The sequence below is a fragment of the Lissotriton vulgaris genome, chromosome 8, assembly GCF_964263255.1.
Source record: "Lissotriton vulgaris chromosome 8, aLisVul1.2, whole genome shotgun sequence".
Taxonomy (NCBI): domain Eukaryota; kingdom Metazoa; phylum Chordata; class Amphibia; order Caudata; family Salamandridae; genus Lissotriton; species Lissotriton vulgaris.
In genome coordinates this window covers 842,043,116-842,064,368 of record NC_141696.1, presented here as the reverse complement: position 1 = coordinate 842,064,368, position 21,253 = coordinate 842,043,116, and the positions used below count along the sequence as shown (strand labels likewise).

The window sequence follows — 21,253 nt, the reverse complement described above, 5'->3', positions numbered from 1 at the left end:
CAGATGAAGATTGACAAGACGGAGCGGTGCTCGGATGCGGCGAGCTGCAGGGCACCGGGGCTCGCCCCCCCTTCCCTCCGCCCGCAGCTCTCCTTCGTCCTGCTCTCGCCCGATGAGCCATGTTTCACATAGAGCCGCCTCTGCAGCCCTGTGCCTTATCTTGGCACAGGATAGGAGCAGTGTTCCACATAGCGCTGTCTTTGTCCTATCCTTGGGCCGGCGAGGAGCTACTTTCCACATAGCGCCGTCTGTGCAGCCTCTGTGCCCTATCCTGGCACGCGATAGGAGCTACGTTCCACATGGCGCCGCCTGTGCAGCCTCCGTGCCCTATTCTGGCATGCAATAGGAACAATGTTCCACATAGCGCTGTCTGTGTCCTATCCTTGGACCGGCGAGGAGCTCCATTCGGCAAACCGTCGACAGTGCCCTATCCTGGACCCCGTGCCATGCGCGAGACCAGATTAATGAGAGCTCGAACTTGCGCAGTGTTTCTCACTCGATAACATTACACGTCCGGGATGGCGCGGGGGGGCTCGAGAGACTAAGCGCGGGCCCGGGGGTGGGTCCCCAACTCAGGGAAAGAAGCACACATCAATTTAACTTTTATTAATTTAGAGGCAGTGTACACGTCATATCAGCCATTTTAATGGCCAAACCCCTAAAAGCATCTAATGTACACGAAACATATCCCTGTCTGAGGACCCCAGTTTTGGGGGTCAGGTGGGAGCAGCCCCACACTCGCTCTGTTTATCTCCTGCTTCTCCTAAGTTACAGGCCCTGCCCCGGTTCCAGCTCTTGCCTGTTCTGCATTATGGCTCCCCGGGGCCCCTCACGCGTCTGTTTTCTGTGTCTTACAAGGAGTACAAAGTGCCCTGACATCGTGATGACCGTTTTCTGCGGCTCCTATTCCACCCCCGACCCGGAGTGACCTCTGGCCAGGGGCGTAATTTAGGCTCCTGCAGTTTATGCTGGCGCAGAGGGACCCAGCCGTCAACCCCTAATTCCCCCGCCCAAGGAGTTTGGATAGGTGTGTGTTAAAACATATCGTATAGCGCCGCTCCTCCACAGTTTCTAAGCGCTGCAGATAACTGCGTTACACTGGCTTGCACGCTGCTATTACTGAATGTGTTCTATGCATCTTTTAATGAACAGCCATTTTCAAAGTAAAGCAATGTGACATGCGCTCAGAGTACTCTGTCACAAGGGGAGCATTAAATACATCTTTATTGAAATAGAATGATCGCAGCCTCTGCGGGCACGGGGCAGGCTGGGTACCCTGCAGCGGGGCCAATCCTTTTCACTTGACCAGCGCGAGATGTAGCAGGGAAGGCCAGCATTCGCAGTATGTCTCCTCCGAGAGATGTCAAACTAATGCTTGCTTTTCCAGCGGCTGACATATGCCAGAACACGCGAGCCTTTACGACGTTCCGCAGGGGGGATGCAAAACGTCAGCGTTTACGGTGCTCGATTTGAGAAGCTAAACGTCACCTTTCCGGGCGTTTCACAATTAAAATAGAATGTCCGCTTCGCCAGTGGTCACGGTGAGATATTAAAGTACAGATTTTCAGAGTTTTAATGCGTCAATGGTAGCTTTCTCTGGTTTTTGGTGTCAGATGTAAAACAAGGGATACTTTAGTGGTTCAAATTGAGGTGTTAAGAGTCAGACCCTGCTAAGAGTCAGGTTTTCCAGTGTGTTAGCATGAGAGATAAAACAATAGGTTCACGCGGTTCCGGGTAAGACGTTATAATTCGGATTTTCCAGTCCTTCAGAGTGATATAATAAATGTCAGTCTTTTGGGAACTCAGTCAGATATTAAAAGACATGGACGCTTTTGCAAAGGATCGGAAAAATAGCGTGGACCTGCCGATCAACTCACTCTGGAGCTCCCCCGCACATGGGGTCAGCCTGACCCAACCGGAAGCGCGACGTCCACCCCATGCCCCTTGACCTGTGCGGACAGGTTCAATGTAAACAGAGCCTGGGGCACTTTCCTTCCACGAGGGACCGCTTTCGGGAGTGGACTTTTCTCCTCCCATCCCTCACTGAGGTCAGAATAGGAAAATACCCATAAGGTTATTGGTTTTTCGTGTGTGTGTGTGTGTGTGTGTGGAAGCAGTGGTGGTGGTGGTGGTGGAAGTGAGGTAATTTAGTGTACGTGTGTGCATGCGTGCACGTGTGTGGCCTTGTTTGGTGCGTGGTAGGCTTGTATCTGTGCGCATGTGTGTCTGTGTGAGGATGCATGTGCCTGCAGTGCATTTTCTTTTATCTGCGACTGTGTTATGTGCATGCGTGTGCTCTGTGTGTGTCTTGTGTTGTGTACTTTCTGTCCAGTTTGGCGTGCGACCGCCGAATTATATATGTTTCTTTGGATTGTGTGTGGACAATTGAGTGCCTCTTTCGGTGTGAAAGTATTGCTGGTGTGTTTGCGTGTTTGTGTGCGAGTTTGTGAGTGAGCGTGTGTGTTTGTGCATATGTAGATGGGTGGTGTTTGTGAGGCTTGGGGAATGTATGTAGGTGTGTGTTTGGTGAGACTTTGGGAACCCGCGCCATCCGCTGGACTGGGACACGATCCCCGGTCCCTGTGGACTTGTGTCCCTGCCCGCCCCCGGCCTCTCCAGATGGCCTCATCCCAGGGCCCGTCCCGCTGGCACCACTGTAACTGCCGGACACTTCCAGGGCCACCGGGAGCCGCAGACGGGCCGCCTCGGCCCGAAACGCTCAGATGTTATCCGGCGAGGAGTCCCGCTTGCTGCTCCGTTCCCAGGCTCCGTGGCGTCCGAGTCTGCAGGGCAGATGACTCCGGCCTAATGCCTCCCCGCCTCGCAGCCCCGGGCCCGCTTTAAATGTGCTTTACTGTACACTTGGAGCAGGACACAGATCTGCACAGGCGTGTGTCAAACACAACAAGCATTTACAATGCAATGGGCTCGACATTATTAAAGGTAGAGCTATTGGCATTGCTCATGACATTTTTTTCTTTTTTTTTAAAAAACATAAATAAATGGTATTGTCATTTACAATGGCAATAGGTGAGCATTAGAGAGTAGTAGAGTATTCGCGGACACATAGCCGCGCACACACACAGAGACAGAGCCGCGCAGACTCACACAGACAGAACCGCGCGCACACACACACACACACACACACAGAGCCACACACACACACAGACAGAGCCACGCGCACACACACACAGACAGAGCCACGCGCACACACACACACACAGACCCACCCACGCACACACACACACACACACAGACTGAGCCGTCTGTCTGTGTGTGTGGCTCTGTCTGTGTGTGTGTGTGTGTGTGTGTGTGTGTGTGTGTGCGTGGCTCTGTGTCTGGGAATACTCTCTACTACTGTCTAATGCTCACCTATTGCCATTGTAAATGACAATACCATTTATTTATGTTTTAAAAGAAAACGAAAAATAATGTCATGAGCAATGCCAATAGCTTTACCTTTAATAATGCCGAGACCATTGCATTGTAAATGCTTGTTAGGACTTGTGACCTGTGTAACATCAATAGCCCTTGTAAACGCAAGAGTATGAACAGTCCCTTTCCAAACAGAGGGTGCTAGTGATTATTTTTATTATTCGGAATTAAGTGAATTTCGTAATACAAATCAACAAGAAGAGTGCTTCTGATCTTTTGTGGTTTGAAAAGCTCATGTGACCCTCATCCCCACAACTGTTGCAGTCTGCTAGAAGGAGGTTCTGTGGAGGAGGAAGATTCACGGAGTACATGTCTTTAGAACGGAGCATACCTGTCGCTTCTTCAACCTCCAGCTCCTCACCAACTTCTCAGGGTTTACAGGTGAGCTCTGAACTAGTGACAAGATGTATCATTTCCATTTGGTGCTGTGCTGATGTTTGTTGAAGCTTTCTCCTAGATGGCCTCCAGCTCATAGACTATGGCACATCTTTTTACACCATTCTCAAACTACAAGATTTAACAGCACAAGTATTCCTTGCTTGTTCCAATTTGTAATAAAGGCACTGTTTTAAAGGATTGGACTTTCATTTTTATAAGTTCATAGCTATTTAAAAGTCTGTCCTTTTACGGCGTGAGTTGATTTTTAACTATTGGACATTTTCATAATAAAAAAAAGTTTATTTTGTAAAATCTCCCTTTCCATAGGAGAAGTAAGTATTGAACTAAACAGTAGAAGGATTAATGACTACACACTCTGACCCTTGTTAACAGTTCTAAAGCAAATTCCAAATTTACTTTGTTACCTTTTGATGAATCTGGTTTGTTTTCTTTTGTAGGGAGCAGATTTGTCCCATATATTTTGTACCAAAGATGCTGCCACTGTGATAAAGTCGTACAGTCCAGAACTTATTGTTCATCCAGTGCTGTAAGTTTTTTATCCCTTCTTCTAAAATGCTAAATATTTGTCCTTGCGTCAACAAATACATTTTCACCACAGTACAAACTAGGAGCACATCCTGCTTGAAAGGGAATATTTGGTAGACCGGTTCATCATAATCCACGTGATGCAGTTATGGCCTTTTCCTCATCTGTGCCCCGCTTGGACTTGCATGTGGTTATATTTATGACTGAGGGTGGAAAATGTTAACACATTCATCTTTAGCTGTGAATTTCTGGTAACGTCCTTATGTTGATGTTCATCGATTCCTTATAAGATTTCCTTTTTGAAAATGTGTTGGATTGATAGATTTTTTTTATGTGGGCTAGTGTTCTCACACCTTAAAGGGGAAACATCATTTACAACGAAGGCATTACTACGCGTAACGTTTACAACGGGGCGTGGTAAAATTCTGCGTTCTTTTATTCTGCGTGGTAAGGACATTTGCGATGTAAAATTCGCCTGGTAAAGCCATGCGTTGTATTTGAAATTGTGGTAACATCATATATTCACCTTAAAGTGGTGACCTGTAAAAAGCTAGTACAGTTGTGTGCAAAAAAAAGGCCATTGACTTAGCTGTAATTTAGGTACTTTAAACCCAGAATTATGGAGTGCCATTTTCCAAAGAAAACGGTATGTTCTCTGCAGTGGTTTCAGCTATAAATGGGACATGCTGCCGTTTGCAGGGCATTGAGAGTTTACAAAAATGTGCCTAATCAAATTAAGCCACACTTAGATGCTTTCCCCTAGATGCTCGGTTGCTCCTGACGAACAACTATAAACCGGTAACCTCTGACATAAGCATGTGCACCTAAGGTGGCTGCTGCTTTTTTTTCATGTGAGGTATGTGAACCTACTCGTCTGAGCTATTTTCTTTATTTAAAGCAGTGTGGAAATGTAGAATGACAAAGACATCCATCCAACAGTGTGGAAATGTAGGATGTCAAGACATCCGCTGCTACCGCTGCATTTTTATAATATTTCAGATGTGAATGTGCTGGAGTACATTTTTGCAATATTTTGCAAGGCATGAATATTAGTAAAATATTTTGCATTTGAAGCGGGTGGCAGTGTGTTTGAGCCTCTAGGATATCTACATTTCAAAATTGCTCTTGCTAGATTTTATAAATTTTTCTTTTTAGAGTTTTATATAGCGCGAACTAGACCCGAGACATCGGGTATCAGAGCGCTTTACATGAGCACCAGTTTCTTTACAGATGGACACATTCATTTTTGTTAGGCACGGGGAGATTAGGTGATTTGCCCAGAATCACAGGATGTTGAGCGTCCTCGCCGAGACTCGAACCCGGTTGCCCAGCTTCGAGGCCGACTGCTCTAGCCGTAAGGCTACTTCCTCTCCTCTCTCTAGATTCGCCAGGGTACTTGGTTGTTCTGGACCAGAAACTGTAAATATAATCAGTAGAGCTGCACATTTTTCCCACATTGATTTGCAGGTATGAATTGTTGAGTGTGCTGTAATTGATAACTCATAAATGACTGAAAGATTTCCAAAATGTTGAAACAATTTATTATATACCGCAAAGAAAGGCAAGAAGGAATAAGGAAATTGCAGATCGGTTGACATGAAGAGCAAAAGAGGGAGTATTAGGTCGTTGTTGGGAGCCTTTACAAATGCCTAACCCCTGTCTTCCCTACCTCAGAAGAAACAAACAGTATGGCTGTGTGCCCATATCTTAATGACTGTCTCCCTCCACGGTGTGAGGCACGACGAGCGAGTAGACACCTGCAGTCTGCTCAACTCTCGTCTGAATTTGACAAGTTGATTAATTATTTCAAGTTCTTCATGCTGATGGTCAGACATTAGGACTTTCAGATAGATTCATGAAGCAAATTTGCGATCGCAATTGCAGCGAATTCGCAAAATCGAGCGCAAATTGAGTGAAAGCCATTCATGAAAGAGAAAATCGCAAAATAGCGCAATCGCTAAATAAAAATTGCGAAATCGCTAATAAAATCGCGGAATTGTGAAACCTGCCAATTTGCGAATCGGAAATAGCGAGAAACCAATGATTCTGCAAAAACAGTTGCGAAGTCGCTAAATATTCGCTATTGGCATTCAAGAAAAATCGCAGTCTACGAAAATCGCTAATAGCGACGGGCAATTTAAGGAGAACTCAAAGCAGGTGGTAACCAGCAAAGAAAAAAAAAAAATTCTAAGTTAATTGCATACAGGTGCTGGCCTGACCAAACACACTTAAGGACATGCAGCTGGAGACTGTGGACTCTCACAATGCCAGGACTCTACATGGTGGTCAGGCGGCGTAGGCTGCAGCGAGCAGCACAGAACAGGCGTAGGATCCAGGAGCGGATATTCCGGCAGCGGGTCACCCTTCTGGGCCAAACCAGGGAGCAAATCTATGCCAAGTACCGGCTAAGTGGCCCAATGATCATCAAGCTGATCCAGGACCTAGACCCCCTGCTGCAGCATCCAACAAGGAGAACCAATGCCGTCCCCATTCATGTACAGGTATTGTGCTGCCTGCACCTACTGGCTTCCGGAAGCTTCCAGGGGATAGTTGCTGTCGCTGGGGGCATATCCCAGCCCACCATGTCCCGCTGCCGCAGTAGTTTTCTGGATGCAATGCTGACCAGGCTACACCACTACATTTCATTCCCAACCACCCAGCACGACTTAAATGACACCAAGCTGAAATTCTACAACATTGCACATTTTCCGCATGTTATTGGATGCATTGACTCTACCCATATCCACATCTGCCCACCAGCACAAACGGAGTACATGTAACGCAACCGCAAATCATACCACTCCCTTAATATCCAGATGGTGTGCAACGCCAAGAATATCATCACGGACATAGTGGCACAATATCCGGGCAGCACACATGACTCCTTCATCTTCCGGCACAGCGGCATTCACACACGACTGGCAAGGGAAGACTTTGGCGAAGGACACCTACTGGGTAAGTACACATGTCCCCATATACTATACTTTCATCATGTAACTGCGCAGAATAGGCACTCACCCTGTGCTCATTACCCGCAGGTGACAGCGCCTACGGTCTACGTGAGTACCTCCTCACCCCATTACCTCAACCCAGCCACACCGCAGCAACGGCGTTACAATGCTGCACACATATGGACAAGAAATTGCATAGAGAGGACATTTGGCCTATTGAAGAGCCGTTTCCGCATACTGCACATGACTGGTGGGGCCATCAAATACACACCTGAGGTCTGCTGCCGCATCGTGGCCGTGTGTGCAATACTCGACAATATTGCTACCAAGCGCAGGATACCAGTGGAGATATCAGGCAGTGAGTCTGAAGGTGACAACCGGCCACCTCCACATGTACGTCATGCACGCGGACAAGATCCTGATGAAGGACACAGGCGCCGCAACCACATCACTACGAACTGTTTCTAGTGCACACATTCCACTATCACAACACTGCACCCATGCATGACGAATCTAATAATGACATGAGTGTGTATCAAGTTTGACCATTCTTCTTTAATGTTACATCACAATAAATTGGCCGTCAAGTATTAAAATGTCTGATGGGGAGAGTATTGCTCCATACCTCCCCATGCTGGGGTAGGGGGTTTGCAGGGGTCGACTGCATGGCCTCCCTCATAGTGTTACAGTCCTCACCGACGGTGACGACGAGACGCCCCAAGTCGTCTCTCCGCATCCTGAGGGACGGTGTTGGCCCTACTCCCTGATGTTGGCCTGCTGCTGCGGCGAGGTGCAGGCAACGGTGGTAAGGAGGCGCTGTTGTTGGTCGACGCAACCTCACTTGCGTCGTCATCCCCCTCTGCTTCTTCCTGGCCAGTGGCCTGTCTGCCAAGCACAGCTGCAGTGAGCAGGTCGAGTGACCTGGCCACATCCTGGCAACACTGCAACATCTGGCTCTGCATGGCAAGTGACCGTCATGCCAGCTGAGATGTGGCGTTGCCAACAACATGATTTGACCTAGTGTAGGCCGATAGGCGGGCCAGTAGTTGGCGGTGGCGTCAACGGGTCATGTCCTGCAGGGATACAAGCAGCTGGTTGTTTTCTCTCACAGCTGCTGTCATCTGGGCAATATGTTGGCCGTTTGCCTGCATCTGTGCAAGCATTGCTGCCATGTGGCGTGCCTGCATGCGATGCACCGCCAGCATGCGGCGTTGGATGACCAGGCCTGGGTCGGGTGTTTCTAGTGCCCTGGCGGTGCCTGCTGGGCCCTGGCGCTGCTGGCGCCTCAGTGCGCTGGTCTGTGACCTGGCACCAGGTGTGTGCCTCGTCTGCCTCCGAGGCGCTGGTGGTGGAGCCTGTACCACTGCTGTGGCGGCACCTGGTGGTGGTGGTGTTGGTGGTGGTGGCTGCTCTGCAGTGGCTGCAGGGGTGGCCCTGTCGGCACGGGGTGGTGGTGGTGGAGTTGGTGGTGGTGGCTGCACTGCTGGTGGCTGTGATGTGCCGGGTTGTTGGGAGGACTGGCCCTCACCCTCGTGTCCTCCTGGCTCTCAGCGATGTGTAACGCCTCGCTGTCCGTGCTGGCTTGATCACCTGCACCTGTAATGTGAAAGGGTGCATGATTAAAGTGATGTGTCTTGCGCAGGCAATGTTGATACATGCATGCAGCCTTGCTTTCCCTGACTGGGTTTTGGTTTGACTTTGCATTGAGTGCTCTGGCAGTGTTGGGATGACTGCGGCCAAATGATTACACTACAACTACCACAATGCAATTGGGCTTTTTTGGTGCGCATGGTCTGCATTGTTAGGGATGTCATGTTGCTAGTTCAGGACTTAAGGGCATTGTTAGGGGACTGGGTCGCAGTCGCATGGCTCTTACCTTCAGTTTGTTGTTGGCTGGGTCGAGAAGAGACCAGCTGAAGGACCCCCACGCAGGCTGCTGGCGCTATGGTGTCCTCGATCAGGTCCTCCACTCGGGTGTTAGGTGTGGCTAAAGGTTCCCCTCCACCGGTGCCCAGTTGATCCCCAAGCCTCACAGCAATCCGCTCCTTGGAACGTCCTCTCAGGTCGTACCAGCGCTTTTTGATGTCGTCAATGGAGCGCTGGCTGACACCGACAGAATTTACCTTGGCTCGGATGCGCTGCCAGATCCTGTGCTTCTCGGGCTCTGGCACCCTCCGGGAGTCTTTCCCAAACAGCTTGCCATAGTCCTTGCACACCCCCTCAATTACGTGCTCCAATTCAGCTTCAGAAAATTTAAGTTTCCTCTTCCTCTCCTGCCCACTGCTCCCTGCTGCTTCCTGGGACATCTTTGATAACTTTCCTTCAGGCTGGGGTGCTGCAGAGTGTTGCTTTTGGTGCTCCTCACTTTCCTGCTGCCACTCCCTGGCTCTGTGTTCTGTTTGTGGGTGTGGTGAGCCTACTTCCTGGTTGTGATGTCATCAGTGGGCTCGAAATGCGACTTCCCGTTTTTGCGATCTCGCAGTTAGCGAGATCGCAATTTGCGATATCGCAATTTCGGCATGGGAAATTGCCGAAACTGCGATTATTTAGCGATTGCGGCAAGATCGCAATCGCCAATTGCGATCGATTGCGATTCGCTTTTTTTCCTCGTATTTGTTCATGAATGCCATTCTGCGATTCTCAAATAGCGATTCGCAATTTTTCGCTATTTGCTAATCGCAGAATGGTAGCTTCATGAATCTGGCTGTATGTCTCTGCCCACATGGATATGGTGCAGGGACTTGTGAAACGATCAGAAGTAGCCTCAATTTTGCAGATGTCATAAATGTTCTTGGGTGTGCATGACTCTCAAGTAAGCGTGTGGATCGTCCTGATGATACACATGTCGCCCCGCATTCAGTTGACTCTGGCCTTCAGATTAAGGATGTGTCTCATACAGAAGATTCTTGTTAGTCAGTGGATTTAGACTGCTGGCGATCGACATGATGTAATAATAGGTCTGACACCTTCATCATTCGTTATTGTTTGGGCATACCTAAAGGTTTTTTGTTACTTTGAGCAACACGTTGTTGCCCATGGCTCTACAAGGACTTTCCTTGTCCAGACAGTGTATTATCATATGGGTTGTGGTGTGTCTCATACTGGTACTTGAAGGCGGAACTATAGGTGCCTGGTAAAATAACTATTAACTACACAGAACCCAGGTAATTATAGTGACAATGAATGCCAATACTCCTCTGCAAGAGGTTTGCACAACGGAAATGTGGAGAGTGAGACATACCTTGCTGCAGCACTGCTGGGCAAACACAGATTCCAGAGCGGGAAAACAAGTGGGACTGACAAATTTTTTATTGACTGTCCCCAGTAGCAGTGCTCGATAGTCTAAGTCAAAACTATGTGAACTATTTAAGTTCTAATGCTAGTGAAGAAAAGATGACTTAACTGTACCTAGTTTTCCAGCTTTAATATCTTTCAAAGATTTGCATACATCCCGCCCTCCTCCTCTGTGTCCTCAGTAGGTATGTTCAGCGCGGCTTCTCTGCTAAGACAGAGGCACTTCGCCCCACTGCTTCAATTACAAGCTCAATACAAAAATAATGATAATAACGGAACGTTATCATTTTATTGTTTGTATTGAGCTTGCAGGTGACAGCTTAGGGCGGGGCCAGACTCTCGTGACGTCGAGGGAGGAAGAGTGGTGGCTGCACCTTAAGTGCGCATGACAGTTTGGCCGCCATTTTAGGCAGCTAAACCACCATGGGCACTTTGCATGTTCTCCACAGGCCATATTGTACAGCCTGGGTGGAGAACATGCACAGCCTCCCATTCCCTCTCTGAGTACCAAACGGTGGCGCAAAACGATGCTGTAAGGCTGCGTCGTGATTGGCTAGGGGATTCTGGTGTGCTTTCTGCTGCAGAGGAGAGGGGCTGGTCAGCGATATTCTGGTAAGTGCTTTTATTTGTTATTTAGTTGCAGCTACAACATTTGATATTAGCTGAAATCTGAACTAAGTTGCTTTGGGGATTTGGCAGATCGAACTAGTCCAGGTCTCATGTCGAGCAACACATGGAACGTTTGGTTGTTGGATGCCGTGCTCTGGCTGAAACTAGAAAGTAAGGTGGGGATGCACTCCTGGGATGTGGAGCACCTGAAGGGTGGCGCCGGAGTTCCACGTTGCCTCCATGTGAGCAGCTGGAAGTGCGCTAAGGATATTTTCCGGCATGCTTCTGGTCTTCGTCAGCTTGGCCCTGGGGGAATTGGAGGCATTACACATGACTGTCTTGAGGTAGCTGGACATCCCTGAAGGATGTGCTGTTGGTTTTACATGGATTTCCGCCAGGGTCGAATTTTAAGTGCCGGCATCTCCAGAGCTGCTTAGCCCTGGGAGACATTCACACATTGGGAGCTATAGGGGGAAAGGAAAAACCAAGCCGCCCCCACTCAATGTAATATCAATCAACAAGGGGTCTGATCAGTCAGTACTACCCCTAACTCTATAAATCCAGCAATGGAGTGGCCTCTATACTTTATGACTCACTACCGGACCAAAATGAGTCCCTCAGCTGTGGTGTATTCCAATTCTAAAAAAGTACAAATACCATCATAGTCCACCCAACGTGCATGAAAAAATTGTGAAGCGGAAAGGAGGCACCTCACGGTAGTAACACCAAGGGGACTGCTAGCTGGTACTCGTCAGCAAGTCCACTTATCATCATAGGTTACCACCTTTCCAAAAAGATAAGTGTGTTTGTCTATTAACCAATCAAAACCATGAAACCAAAACTAAGAATACCTAAAAGTGATCCAATGCTAATAACATGTCTATCCAATGGCCCCATGAGGATCGAAACATGCAATCCTCAACTAAAACTTGGTGAAGCTTACTCGCTGAAACTAACTTTATTTGAAGCTGCTAGCCTCCCAGATTAAAATTGGTTCCTTTCAAACCACAATCAATTAATCTCCGCCAACATGTTTCGTTGCCAAGGAAAAGTTTCGGGCAACTTCTTCAGGGCTGTTGGGGTTCCAATTCAGTGTCTCGTGGTAAATTTACATCAAACCATTTGGCTGCATCCATGACATATACCTGCAACCATGTTTAAAAAGAGAACCGTAGATGCGTCAATTTATTTATTTTATTTTAGGAAATTTGTTGAGCGCACAAATACCCGAGTGTGTCTCGGCGCTGGGTGTCCATTATAATTGTCCATGAGTAGTTATTGTTTGAACAGCCAAGTGTTTATCTGTTTGCGGAAAGAAAGAAGGGAAGTACAGGTTTTGATGTGACTTGGAAGACTGTTCCATAGTTTGGTAGTGGTCACTATAAAGGACCTGTCGCCCCAGGAGACTTTCTTAGTCCTTGGGACTTGCATAAGACCAGCAGAAGAAGATCGGAGGGATCTGACAGGATTGTAGGGGCAGAGTGCATCCTTTAAAAAGGCAGGGCCTTGAGAATGAATTGCCTTATACGCAATGCAAAGATCGCAGTTCTCCGCAGTGAATGCCCCTGAGTCTTTTCACCACTACCAGAAACGTCCGGGTCCTACTCCAGTGAGAAGTTATGGGAAGTATATTTCTAGGGAGGATCTGGTCCAGATTTTGGATCATATCAGAAGTAACCTGGACTTCGAAGAGTCGTCCACTCAGCCATCGGAGGAGGGCCTCTTCCCTCCTTATGCCAAGCCTTCACTTTTGTTTTTACCTCTTCATAAGTGTATTAAGAAACTAATCTTCAGGCACTGGAAAGAGGTGGCTCACTCCAGTATTCCTAGGTTTCTCCAAAAGATGTACCTACTCACTGAGGGGGAGGAGGTATTTTTGACCAACATTAGGGTGAACTCAATCTTGGTGCCTTTGACTGTTAGAACAGCGATTAACCCTGCTGATGCTATGGATCATAAGATTGACAGTGCTACCAAGAAATCTGTCGCTGCCAGTTCTGTGTCCATGAAGGAGGCTGCTTATGCGGCGTACACTGCAAAGTCTTCTTTAACACCTTCCGTGCGGTGCAGATTCTTCCCCCGTGCTGGACATTCCAGAACAGGGTGTGGTCGTGACGGAACCATTCCGTCATCAGCACAGCTCAACCGTGACTGATGACTGAATGGTTTCGTCACCAGCATCGAAGGGGTTAAAGGACTTAGAATCTCTTTCTACTGCCATCCAGGAGATGTGGATAGATCGATGGTGACCAGATTTTGAGAAGCAAATACCGGCACAGGCCAGACATATAAGAACTCTTCTATATCTGTCCTGTCCCGATTTTATTTAAGGGAAAAAAAAGAAACGCACTCGCGCTACAATCACGTAGCATTAACTAGGGCAAGACTCTACCCTGACTATCCCTGCCCTCCTCTCTGTTTCCCTTCTGCTGCAGCACTCATGCAGCCGAGGTCAACCTGCTGTTGCCTGAAATAGATAAATTATTTAAGGAAAGCATACCTTTTAATTCTCCTTTGTAGGATGGCTTGACCTTTATCCCAAAACCCGTGACATGTATTTAAAATGAATGAAAGCATCAGGACACCAGGGCAGTCCTCTGAAAACTGGGACTGTCAGGGGAAATCCGGGACGTCTGGTCAGCCGAGATGGATCTAACCTTCCGCTGCAAATAGAGCAGGAGGTGAAAGTGTCGACTGATGTCTCTTCAGATAATATTAGATCCTCAGTAGTGGCTTTGGGTGCATCTATCTTGGCATGCTGGCATTTATTAATGCAGGACTGCAAAACTGATTTTGCGGAGAAAGCTTCCGTCTTCAAGATCCCTTAGAAGTGAAAAGGCTGTTTGGAGATTAGTTGGATGTGACCATTACAAAGTCTTTGAAAGACAGGAAGCAGACTTTTCCTTAAAGGGTGCAGCCTCCAAATCCTATAGGTCCTGGAACAGGGACTCAAAGGATTTTGTAGGAAGGATTCGAAGGGTTATTCTACCAGAAGACGGCGGTTTCAGCCTAGAAAATCCTCGAAAATTCAGGAATCTGATAAACCGGAAGGAGCAAGCAAGAACCATTCCTGACTAGCCTCCTTTCTGGAAGAGGGTTGACCAGCAAGAGGAAGGTTGCAGTGTAGAACGTGTAGTTAGTTCTTTAAGGGAGGTACAGGCAAACCTTTTTTTTAATTAATAGTTTATTTTTGGTTTGCATAAATGATAGAAACAATTTGTTGCAACCAGTGTACACATTTATAAAATAATGTATAAAATGTGCTTTGTAAATAATTAAATGCATTCCAAAATGGAAACATTTTAAATGAGACCTCGTTGACGTCGATGTTGATTAACGCTTGGGTAAGGTATTCATTATGTGCGCTATTTTTTTAAAATGTGTTTAAAAGTGGTCTGATAATAAAACAAGTATGGGCATTCCAAAAATGCTGCTCAGGTACGCCTGTACAGACGTCCCTTTTCTGACTTCGATGCCAACCCATTCTCTTGGACATTAAAAGATTTACATGGCCGAGCTAAATCGAATCCTGAAATACCATAGTCTTACTTCAAATCAAAGAGACGTATTTATATCTGATGGGAGTTTCCTTTAGTTGCACTGAGTCAAATGCAGAATAAAGAGCCGTTTAAATTAATGCATTAGCTGTTTGTGCAAACACATTTTACACAAGATTTGTTCCCCTCACTGTAACCGTGAGGTCAGTGTAGAAATCATAGCAATTTAGCGCTTTAATGCAGTCTGTGTAAAAAGTTACCTACAGGTTTTTTTTCTAAATCTGTTTTTTTTTTTTTTTTAACATGGTTAAACAGTTCCAGTTGCTCTATTCTCGGTCCATTGAACATATGCATATAATGAATATAGGCATCTCTGTATGTTTGGTTCTATTACATTGGCCTCTGTGTACATATCAGTCGCACTCTGTGTGTTAGACGTATCATGCGTGTCCTACCAGCAGCACTCTTTGATCTGGGGTGGTTGTCTTGTCTAGCGTCTCCCTTATGTGTCTCCAACATTGCAATGGTTGTAGGTTAGTGCTTGAACTGTGGGAGGCGCGAAGTAAGGAGTAGGACAAAGTAAAAATACTGCAAGCAGTGAGGTAAACTGTTTTGACCCCCCCCCCCCATCCCGAGAGTAAATAGGCATGCATGAAATTTGTTGGTCCGATCCTGCTACGTTCCAACTCGAAGTCTGTGTTGAGAGGTGCACGCTCCGCTCCAAACCCCATAGTGTATTTTTATTAGCGGTCGAGTGAGGGTCAGTGCACTTCTTTTGGTCTCTATCTAGCAGCACTTTCATGATCCAATGGGTCTGTGCCTGTTTGCTGCATTTTCTGCAAATCTTGCAGGGTGGCATCCCAACTAGTTGCTATGGAGACTTTGCGGAGGCCTAGCATGTCTTCCCTATGCAGTACAACACTGCTTTGGCCCATGTTTGCAGGGGCACTTCCAGGCCAGTGTGTGAGGGGGCTCAGTAGATTTCCACCTTTTGGTAATCAGCCGCTTGGCTACCACATTCCCAGTTCAATGAAGTGAGATGTCAACCTTTGGTTTTTATGTCTTCAAAAGAGATGTAGTATACATGTCTCCCATGTGGAGGGGGGGCACTGACGTTCTGTGCAACAGTATAGTGTGTCTATGGCTGCCCTCCAGTATGTACTAAGGAGTAGGCAATACCACAGCATGTGCAACAAGTCTGCGTCTGCAAGGCGACAGTGGGGGCATATAGCATGTGTGGCTAAAATACTTGTTCATTTTAGCTGGAGTGAGGTACGCTCGCTGCATAATGTAATATTGTATTGAGCAGAAGCGCACATTCCTGGTGACATGGATTGGGCCTTCTAGCACTGCAATCCATTCTTTGTCTGTGAGGGGATGACATAGGTCCGCTTCCCAGCGCTATCTCAGAGGTGATAGTGTCACTGCAGTGTGGTGTCGGAGAGAGTTGGAGAACTGTCCTAAGATATGTAAATATTGAACGGTCAGGTGTGATTGGGGTTCACTTGTCATGTCTCCCCATTTGTTGCTCAGGGCCTTAAGGAGCGAGCGGTGTAGCAAGAACTGTCCCGGGTGTAGTCCTTCATCCTCAATCAGCATTTCATATGAAATCAAGGTGCTGTCTCAGTACAGGTTGCCCACGGTGTGAATCCCTACCCCTCCGCCTTTGGCGCAGCTCTGCTGATGTAGTGGTCAAGTGGTCCCTGGGTGTGCCTTGCAGGGGTAGCTCAGGCGCATATGGTGTCACTGTGTGTGTTACATATAAACTCCTACAGTAACATCGGTGTGCAACTCAGCAACAGGGATTTGGGCGAACTTATCGTAGCGCAGGGGTGAAATAGTGAGAGCAGTGAGGAGAATGATATAGGGTGGCGAGAAAGCGGATGTGTTGTTTAAGTGAAGATCTGCCATCCTACTGGCTACCCACTGGAGTTGTGCGGTGAGATAGTATCGTTCCCTATTGGGTACTGCTAGTCCTCCTTCGTTTGTCGGCAGATAGAATTTGGAAAGGGCAATACGATGGCAGGCACTGCCACATAGAAAGTTTCTAATGGTGCTTTCAAGGGCTCAAAAGAAAGGGGGAGAGATGTAAAGGGGTAGGTTGGTGAACTAGTATAAAAGACCTCGACAGGGACACCATTTTAAGCAAGGCTCCCCGTCTCACATCCGACAGCAGCCGGGTTCTCCAGTAGAACATCTGAGAATGAATGCCTGTCAACGCCCTTCCAGGATTTCCATCTAGCAAGTCTGCATGTTGAATATATATTCATATCTCCAGATAGTGAAAGGTCTCCTCCTCTGGGCCCTTCTTTGGGGCCTTGGTTTCAGTGTTCCTGTCCATCTTGCCTTGCTTCTGTTTTATGTCTCCCACCACAGAGATCTTGAGGCTCAAATAAATCTCTTTCACGTGGCTGGATGCGGTAGTTCGCTTCTAGAGGTACCCCTGTATGTCTAATCTGGCTTAAGGTTTTCCCATCTCGGAGGGTTAGCTTGAAGGGTGTCACAGTAAGAGTTGTTTAGCCTGGTGAGGCGGACTACGGCCCTGTGATGGGAGATCTCTCTGTATTCTAAGGTCTTTTCGACCTCCTAGATTCAACAGCTAGGTATCAGGATGCATACCAGTAGGGGCTTTCTCCACCCCTAATACCTTCTGTTCCTCAGGGTGTGCACTGTGCCCTTTGTGGCGATTATAGGTCGATCCGCCACTAAGCATCGTGGCTCTGCCAAGGACTCTTGTTGCTTTGTTGTAATTTTGGATCTCCCGGATCAAGGACACCATGCAAATGCCTCTCTGCTGTTCCCAGGGAGCGTTGTCTCATCCATCAAATGGAGTACCACCAGCCTGGGTCTGAATCCTCGGCGCAACCCTGATGTCTTGATTGGGAGTGAATGTTTGATTTGTTCTGCATTCCGTTCATCATTTGTGTGCATTTCTGCTTTCCCCTCCTAAGTGTGCAGGGTATGCCCAGACATGGGCCCTGGGCTCACTGTGCAACTGGATTCTAGCTAGCCTGGCTGTTGAGGGGTGAGACCCCAAAACCGGTCCCAGGATGCTTGTTTCTGGTCCAGGAAGGACCTGGCTTGACAGTTCGGGCTGGACTGTTCCCATGATGAACGGGGGTCAAGACTAATTTGCATATGAGTGGGTCTAAACTGGGGTGGCATGGTGAGAAAAAGAGCACTGTATTTAACCAAGATCTCTTGACTGGTGGTGAATGTTTGATTTGTTCTGCATTCCGTCCAATTGTGTGTCTTATGCTTTCTAGCCTTAAGTGCGCCGGGTTTGCCCAGAAGGAGTCCTGGGCTCACTGTACCACTGGATTCAAGCTAGCCTGGCTTGTGATTGGTATCAACCATGGGACCTATTCCGTGCACCTCCTGCTTCTCTGGGCGCTGTGAGCAGGCCTCACTCTCTCTCCGGGCCAGCCAGCCCCGGGTGCCACACCAGCTCCAGGTTGCCACACCAGCTCCAGGTTGCGGTGGTCTTGCTGGGGTACCCAGAACCCCACCCTCGGTTCTGCTGTGCTTCACCGTCCTTGACAGTGTGCAGGTAGGCTGCGGTTGAGTTACTGAGTGTGAGTTGGATTGGCAGTTTGTGTGAAGCCTCTCTGCTTCTTACTGCCACAATGCAGGTCTCGCCCAAGCCATAGTCGCTGTTCCCTTGTTTCGATTGGTTTCAGTCTTTGTGTGGCCGTGATTTCGCTCTCCGCTGCATTTACCTCGCCTTCGAGACTTCAGCAGCTCTTGTTGGTGAGAAGATATGAGCAGGATAAGTATGGAGAGTAAAGATGGGCCGGCGGACGACAGTCTCTATTCTTAAGTATCACGGGTGTGATGTCCATAGTGTTCTGGAGGAGAGACATGCAACACAACATTGAACACAGAATTTAGATTAAAACTTAGTGAATTGATTAAATCATCCCGAACAGTCACCAATCAGAACTGCATCAATAAAAACGTTACTACAAGCATGACATGCAGGAGAAACCCAGATCATGATATGGCGCAGCTGCGATGCAGATGCGATTCTTTAATTTATCCAATATCCTGAACTCGGGCCAGGAAGAATCAAGGAATCATTTTTGATTCTAAAATGAAGGATTCAAGTGCTACATCTTTCAATTTTTCTTTCTTTTATTTGATAAGGCCGTTCTTGTCCACCTGTTACCATGTGGATCTAATTAGTGCCATTTTCATACCACACCTGAACTAGTGTGATGTCTATTATGGCCTTCCAAAAAAGTGAGCAAAGAATTGAACATAATGTATCAAGACTATGCCTGAGCTAGAAGCAACACACACAACTAGTCTTAAAACAACTTTGCTTGCTGTCTGCAATGCAGGTCTAAAGTTCATACGCAGAAGTGTCCAGTTTAGGTTGAAGAGGGGTGGAGAGTTGAAAGATTTTCGAGATAACCACTTATTTTCTAAATAGTTTCCATTTAGACTCATTGTTTGTAAAAATTCTATTATGTGAAACTTGAATATCACGAATTGCTCCAGTCCACTTGAATGTACATGAGGATACCCCTGCTGAACACCAGTCACAAAGCATCTCATATCTGCAGAATTCACCTGCCCCACCTACCCCACTAAAGCTTATACAAAACCTGCAATCAGCCAACTCACACACTAAATACATACTGTGCAGAAGTAAACAGAACAAGCAGGCCTTCCACTAATGATAGTTTTCAAACTTCATAGACCCGACACACCAGCAAAGGTCTTTTTCCATACCCATGTCGTTTCACCAAAGTCCCGAGAGGTAAAAAAATTCAATTTTACCCCGCTACCACTGCATTATCCTCCTAAACGCTCATCCCTTACCAGTCCCCGAGGATGAGCATCCAGAATCTTACCTTTCAAACTGGTCTAGTGACAAATGCAATTCCCTTGAAGCACACAGCACTAAAACAAAAGCTAAATAGAGGTCATGGCCAACCTTCAGATTAGAGTATAAAATCAATCCCTACTCTGCTAAAACCCAAAGAACATTCTGAGATAGATCATAAATCTATGCGCCACACACCCTTCTAGAGCTAACCCATTGTACGGACCCTTTTTAGGCATCCGAAAGGCAGCCCATCCTAATTTTGTTTCTCTCCTGCGGAGGTATTTCAAACCTGCGTGGTGCAGTAGTACAGTGTCATTTCTTTTATTTGTACCTTCACGGGAAATCGTTTTTTTTCTAAACATAAACTATAGTCAGTGATAGATGTGATGGCAGACAGCTGCTTCCTGGCCAGTGCAAGAGGTAAATGTTTTTCATCGTGTCCAATCAAAGGCTACTAGTTCCTTGATCTACTCTGTCTGCCCAACCCACTTTAAACTTGCAACGAGCAAACCCTTGAGATTCATTCGAGCGTTCATCATTTTGTAAAATTGGTCTGTTGGAAGGGGCTTGGACGTGTTTTTGAGATGCTGTGGAACATAACTGCAGAAATAAGCGGTAAACTCAACTTTATTAAGGTGTTAAACCACTTATTATTTCTTTTGGAGTCTTAAAGCAGAATCTGTAGCTCATTTCAATGTTTGGGAGAGGAAAAATGAGCTCCTTTTTGGTTGACAGTAGTAAGCACTGTGTGGTAAATCAAATGTGTGGTTTCTCATTTTCAGTGACAGTCCCAATGCCATTCAAGAGGTAGAAAAGTGGTTACCAAGCCTTCATACGATTGTGATCGGACCTGGCCTGGGTAGAGATGATAGAATTCTTCAAAATGCTAAGGTAAAGTGATTTTTATTTTATTGTCATGTTTTAGTGTAGAAACAAAATGTACTTTTTTTTTTTTTTACAGCTTCATACATATAAACAATAGAGAGGATGCTTATTGCAGAGGGTCTGCAAGTCCCAGGAATCCAGCGTTATTGCCGCACCTGAGCCTGCACCGGAGCGCTCATAACCTCTTGCCGCTCCCGCGAAACACTGCACCTGTATTTCCTGAGAAGACACTTTCTGCAGAGGGACTGCAAGTCCCAGGGACCCAGCAATATTGCCCGCACCTGAGCCTGCTTCTGCCCCTATTTAGCACTCCCAACGCCCCCACTACGCGCGGGCGTGCGCTGGGCGAAGCCCGGACAAAGGGCGGGCCTGTTTGAGCCCGTTCGAGACCGGATGAGGCCGGGCTGGGCCCCCCCTCTTGGCTGCCTAGTATTGTTAGGTTGGTCTTTTACTACCTATTGTGGCTACTGGGCTGATATTACTTGAGATACCAGATACTGTGCTTCGACAATGATGAATTCGCTGTGAGGGGAGGGGGCGGAATGCCTTCACAGGCGGAAGTGTTGTTGGGACCTTGGAACAATTCATAGTAAGTGCAAGTATGGTATTAGCACATGAAATCGCCATGACTGAACAGCGGCTATCTCTTGATCCTCAGCAAAATAAACGGTCCTCTTTGGGTGGATTACTTGGTTAGCCAGAACGTTGTTTGACCATAGGCTCAGACTCAACAAACTCTGCAGGGGGGTTGCAGCCAGACTCCACTATTACCGCTGGATACCCCGATAATAATGGAGCCACCAACTAGTTCCACACCTCACGAT

The 21,253-nt window shown here is 47.2% G+C and overlaps 1 protein-coding gene across 4 annotated transcripts in view; it reads left to right on the top strand.

Moving 5' to 3' along the window:
* NAXD (NAD(P)HX dehydratase) overlaps positions 1–21,253 on the top strand; it is a 366,910-nt gene that overhangs the window by 230,016 nt on the left and 115,641 nt on the right. For all 4 annotated transcript variants that reach the window (XM_086934749.1, XM_086934752.1, XM_086934751.1 and 1 more), the window contains 2 exons: positions 4,272–4,360; positions 20,327–20,435. In XM_086934749.1, the coding sequence (XP_086790875.1) occupies positions 4,272–4,360; positions 20,327–20,435 (198 nt within the window). The remainder of the gene's footprint in view (positions 1–4,271; positions 4,361–20,326; positions 20,436–21,253) is intronic.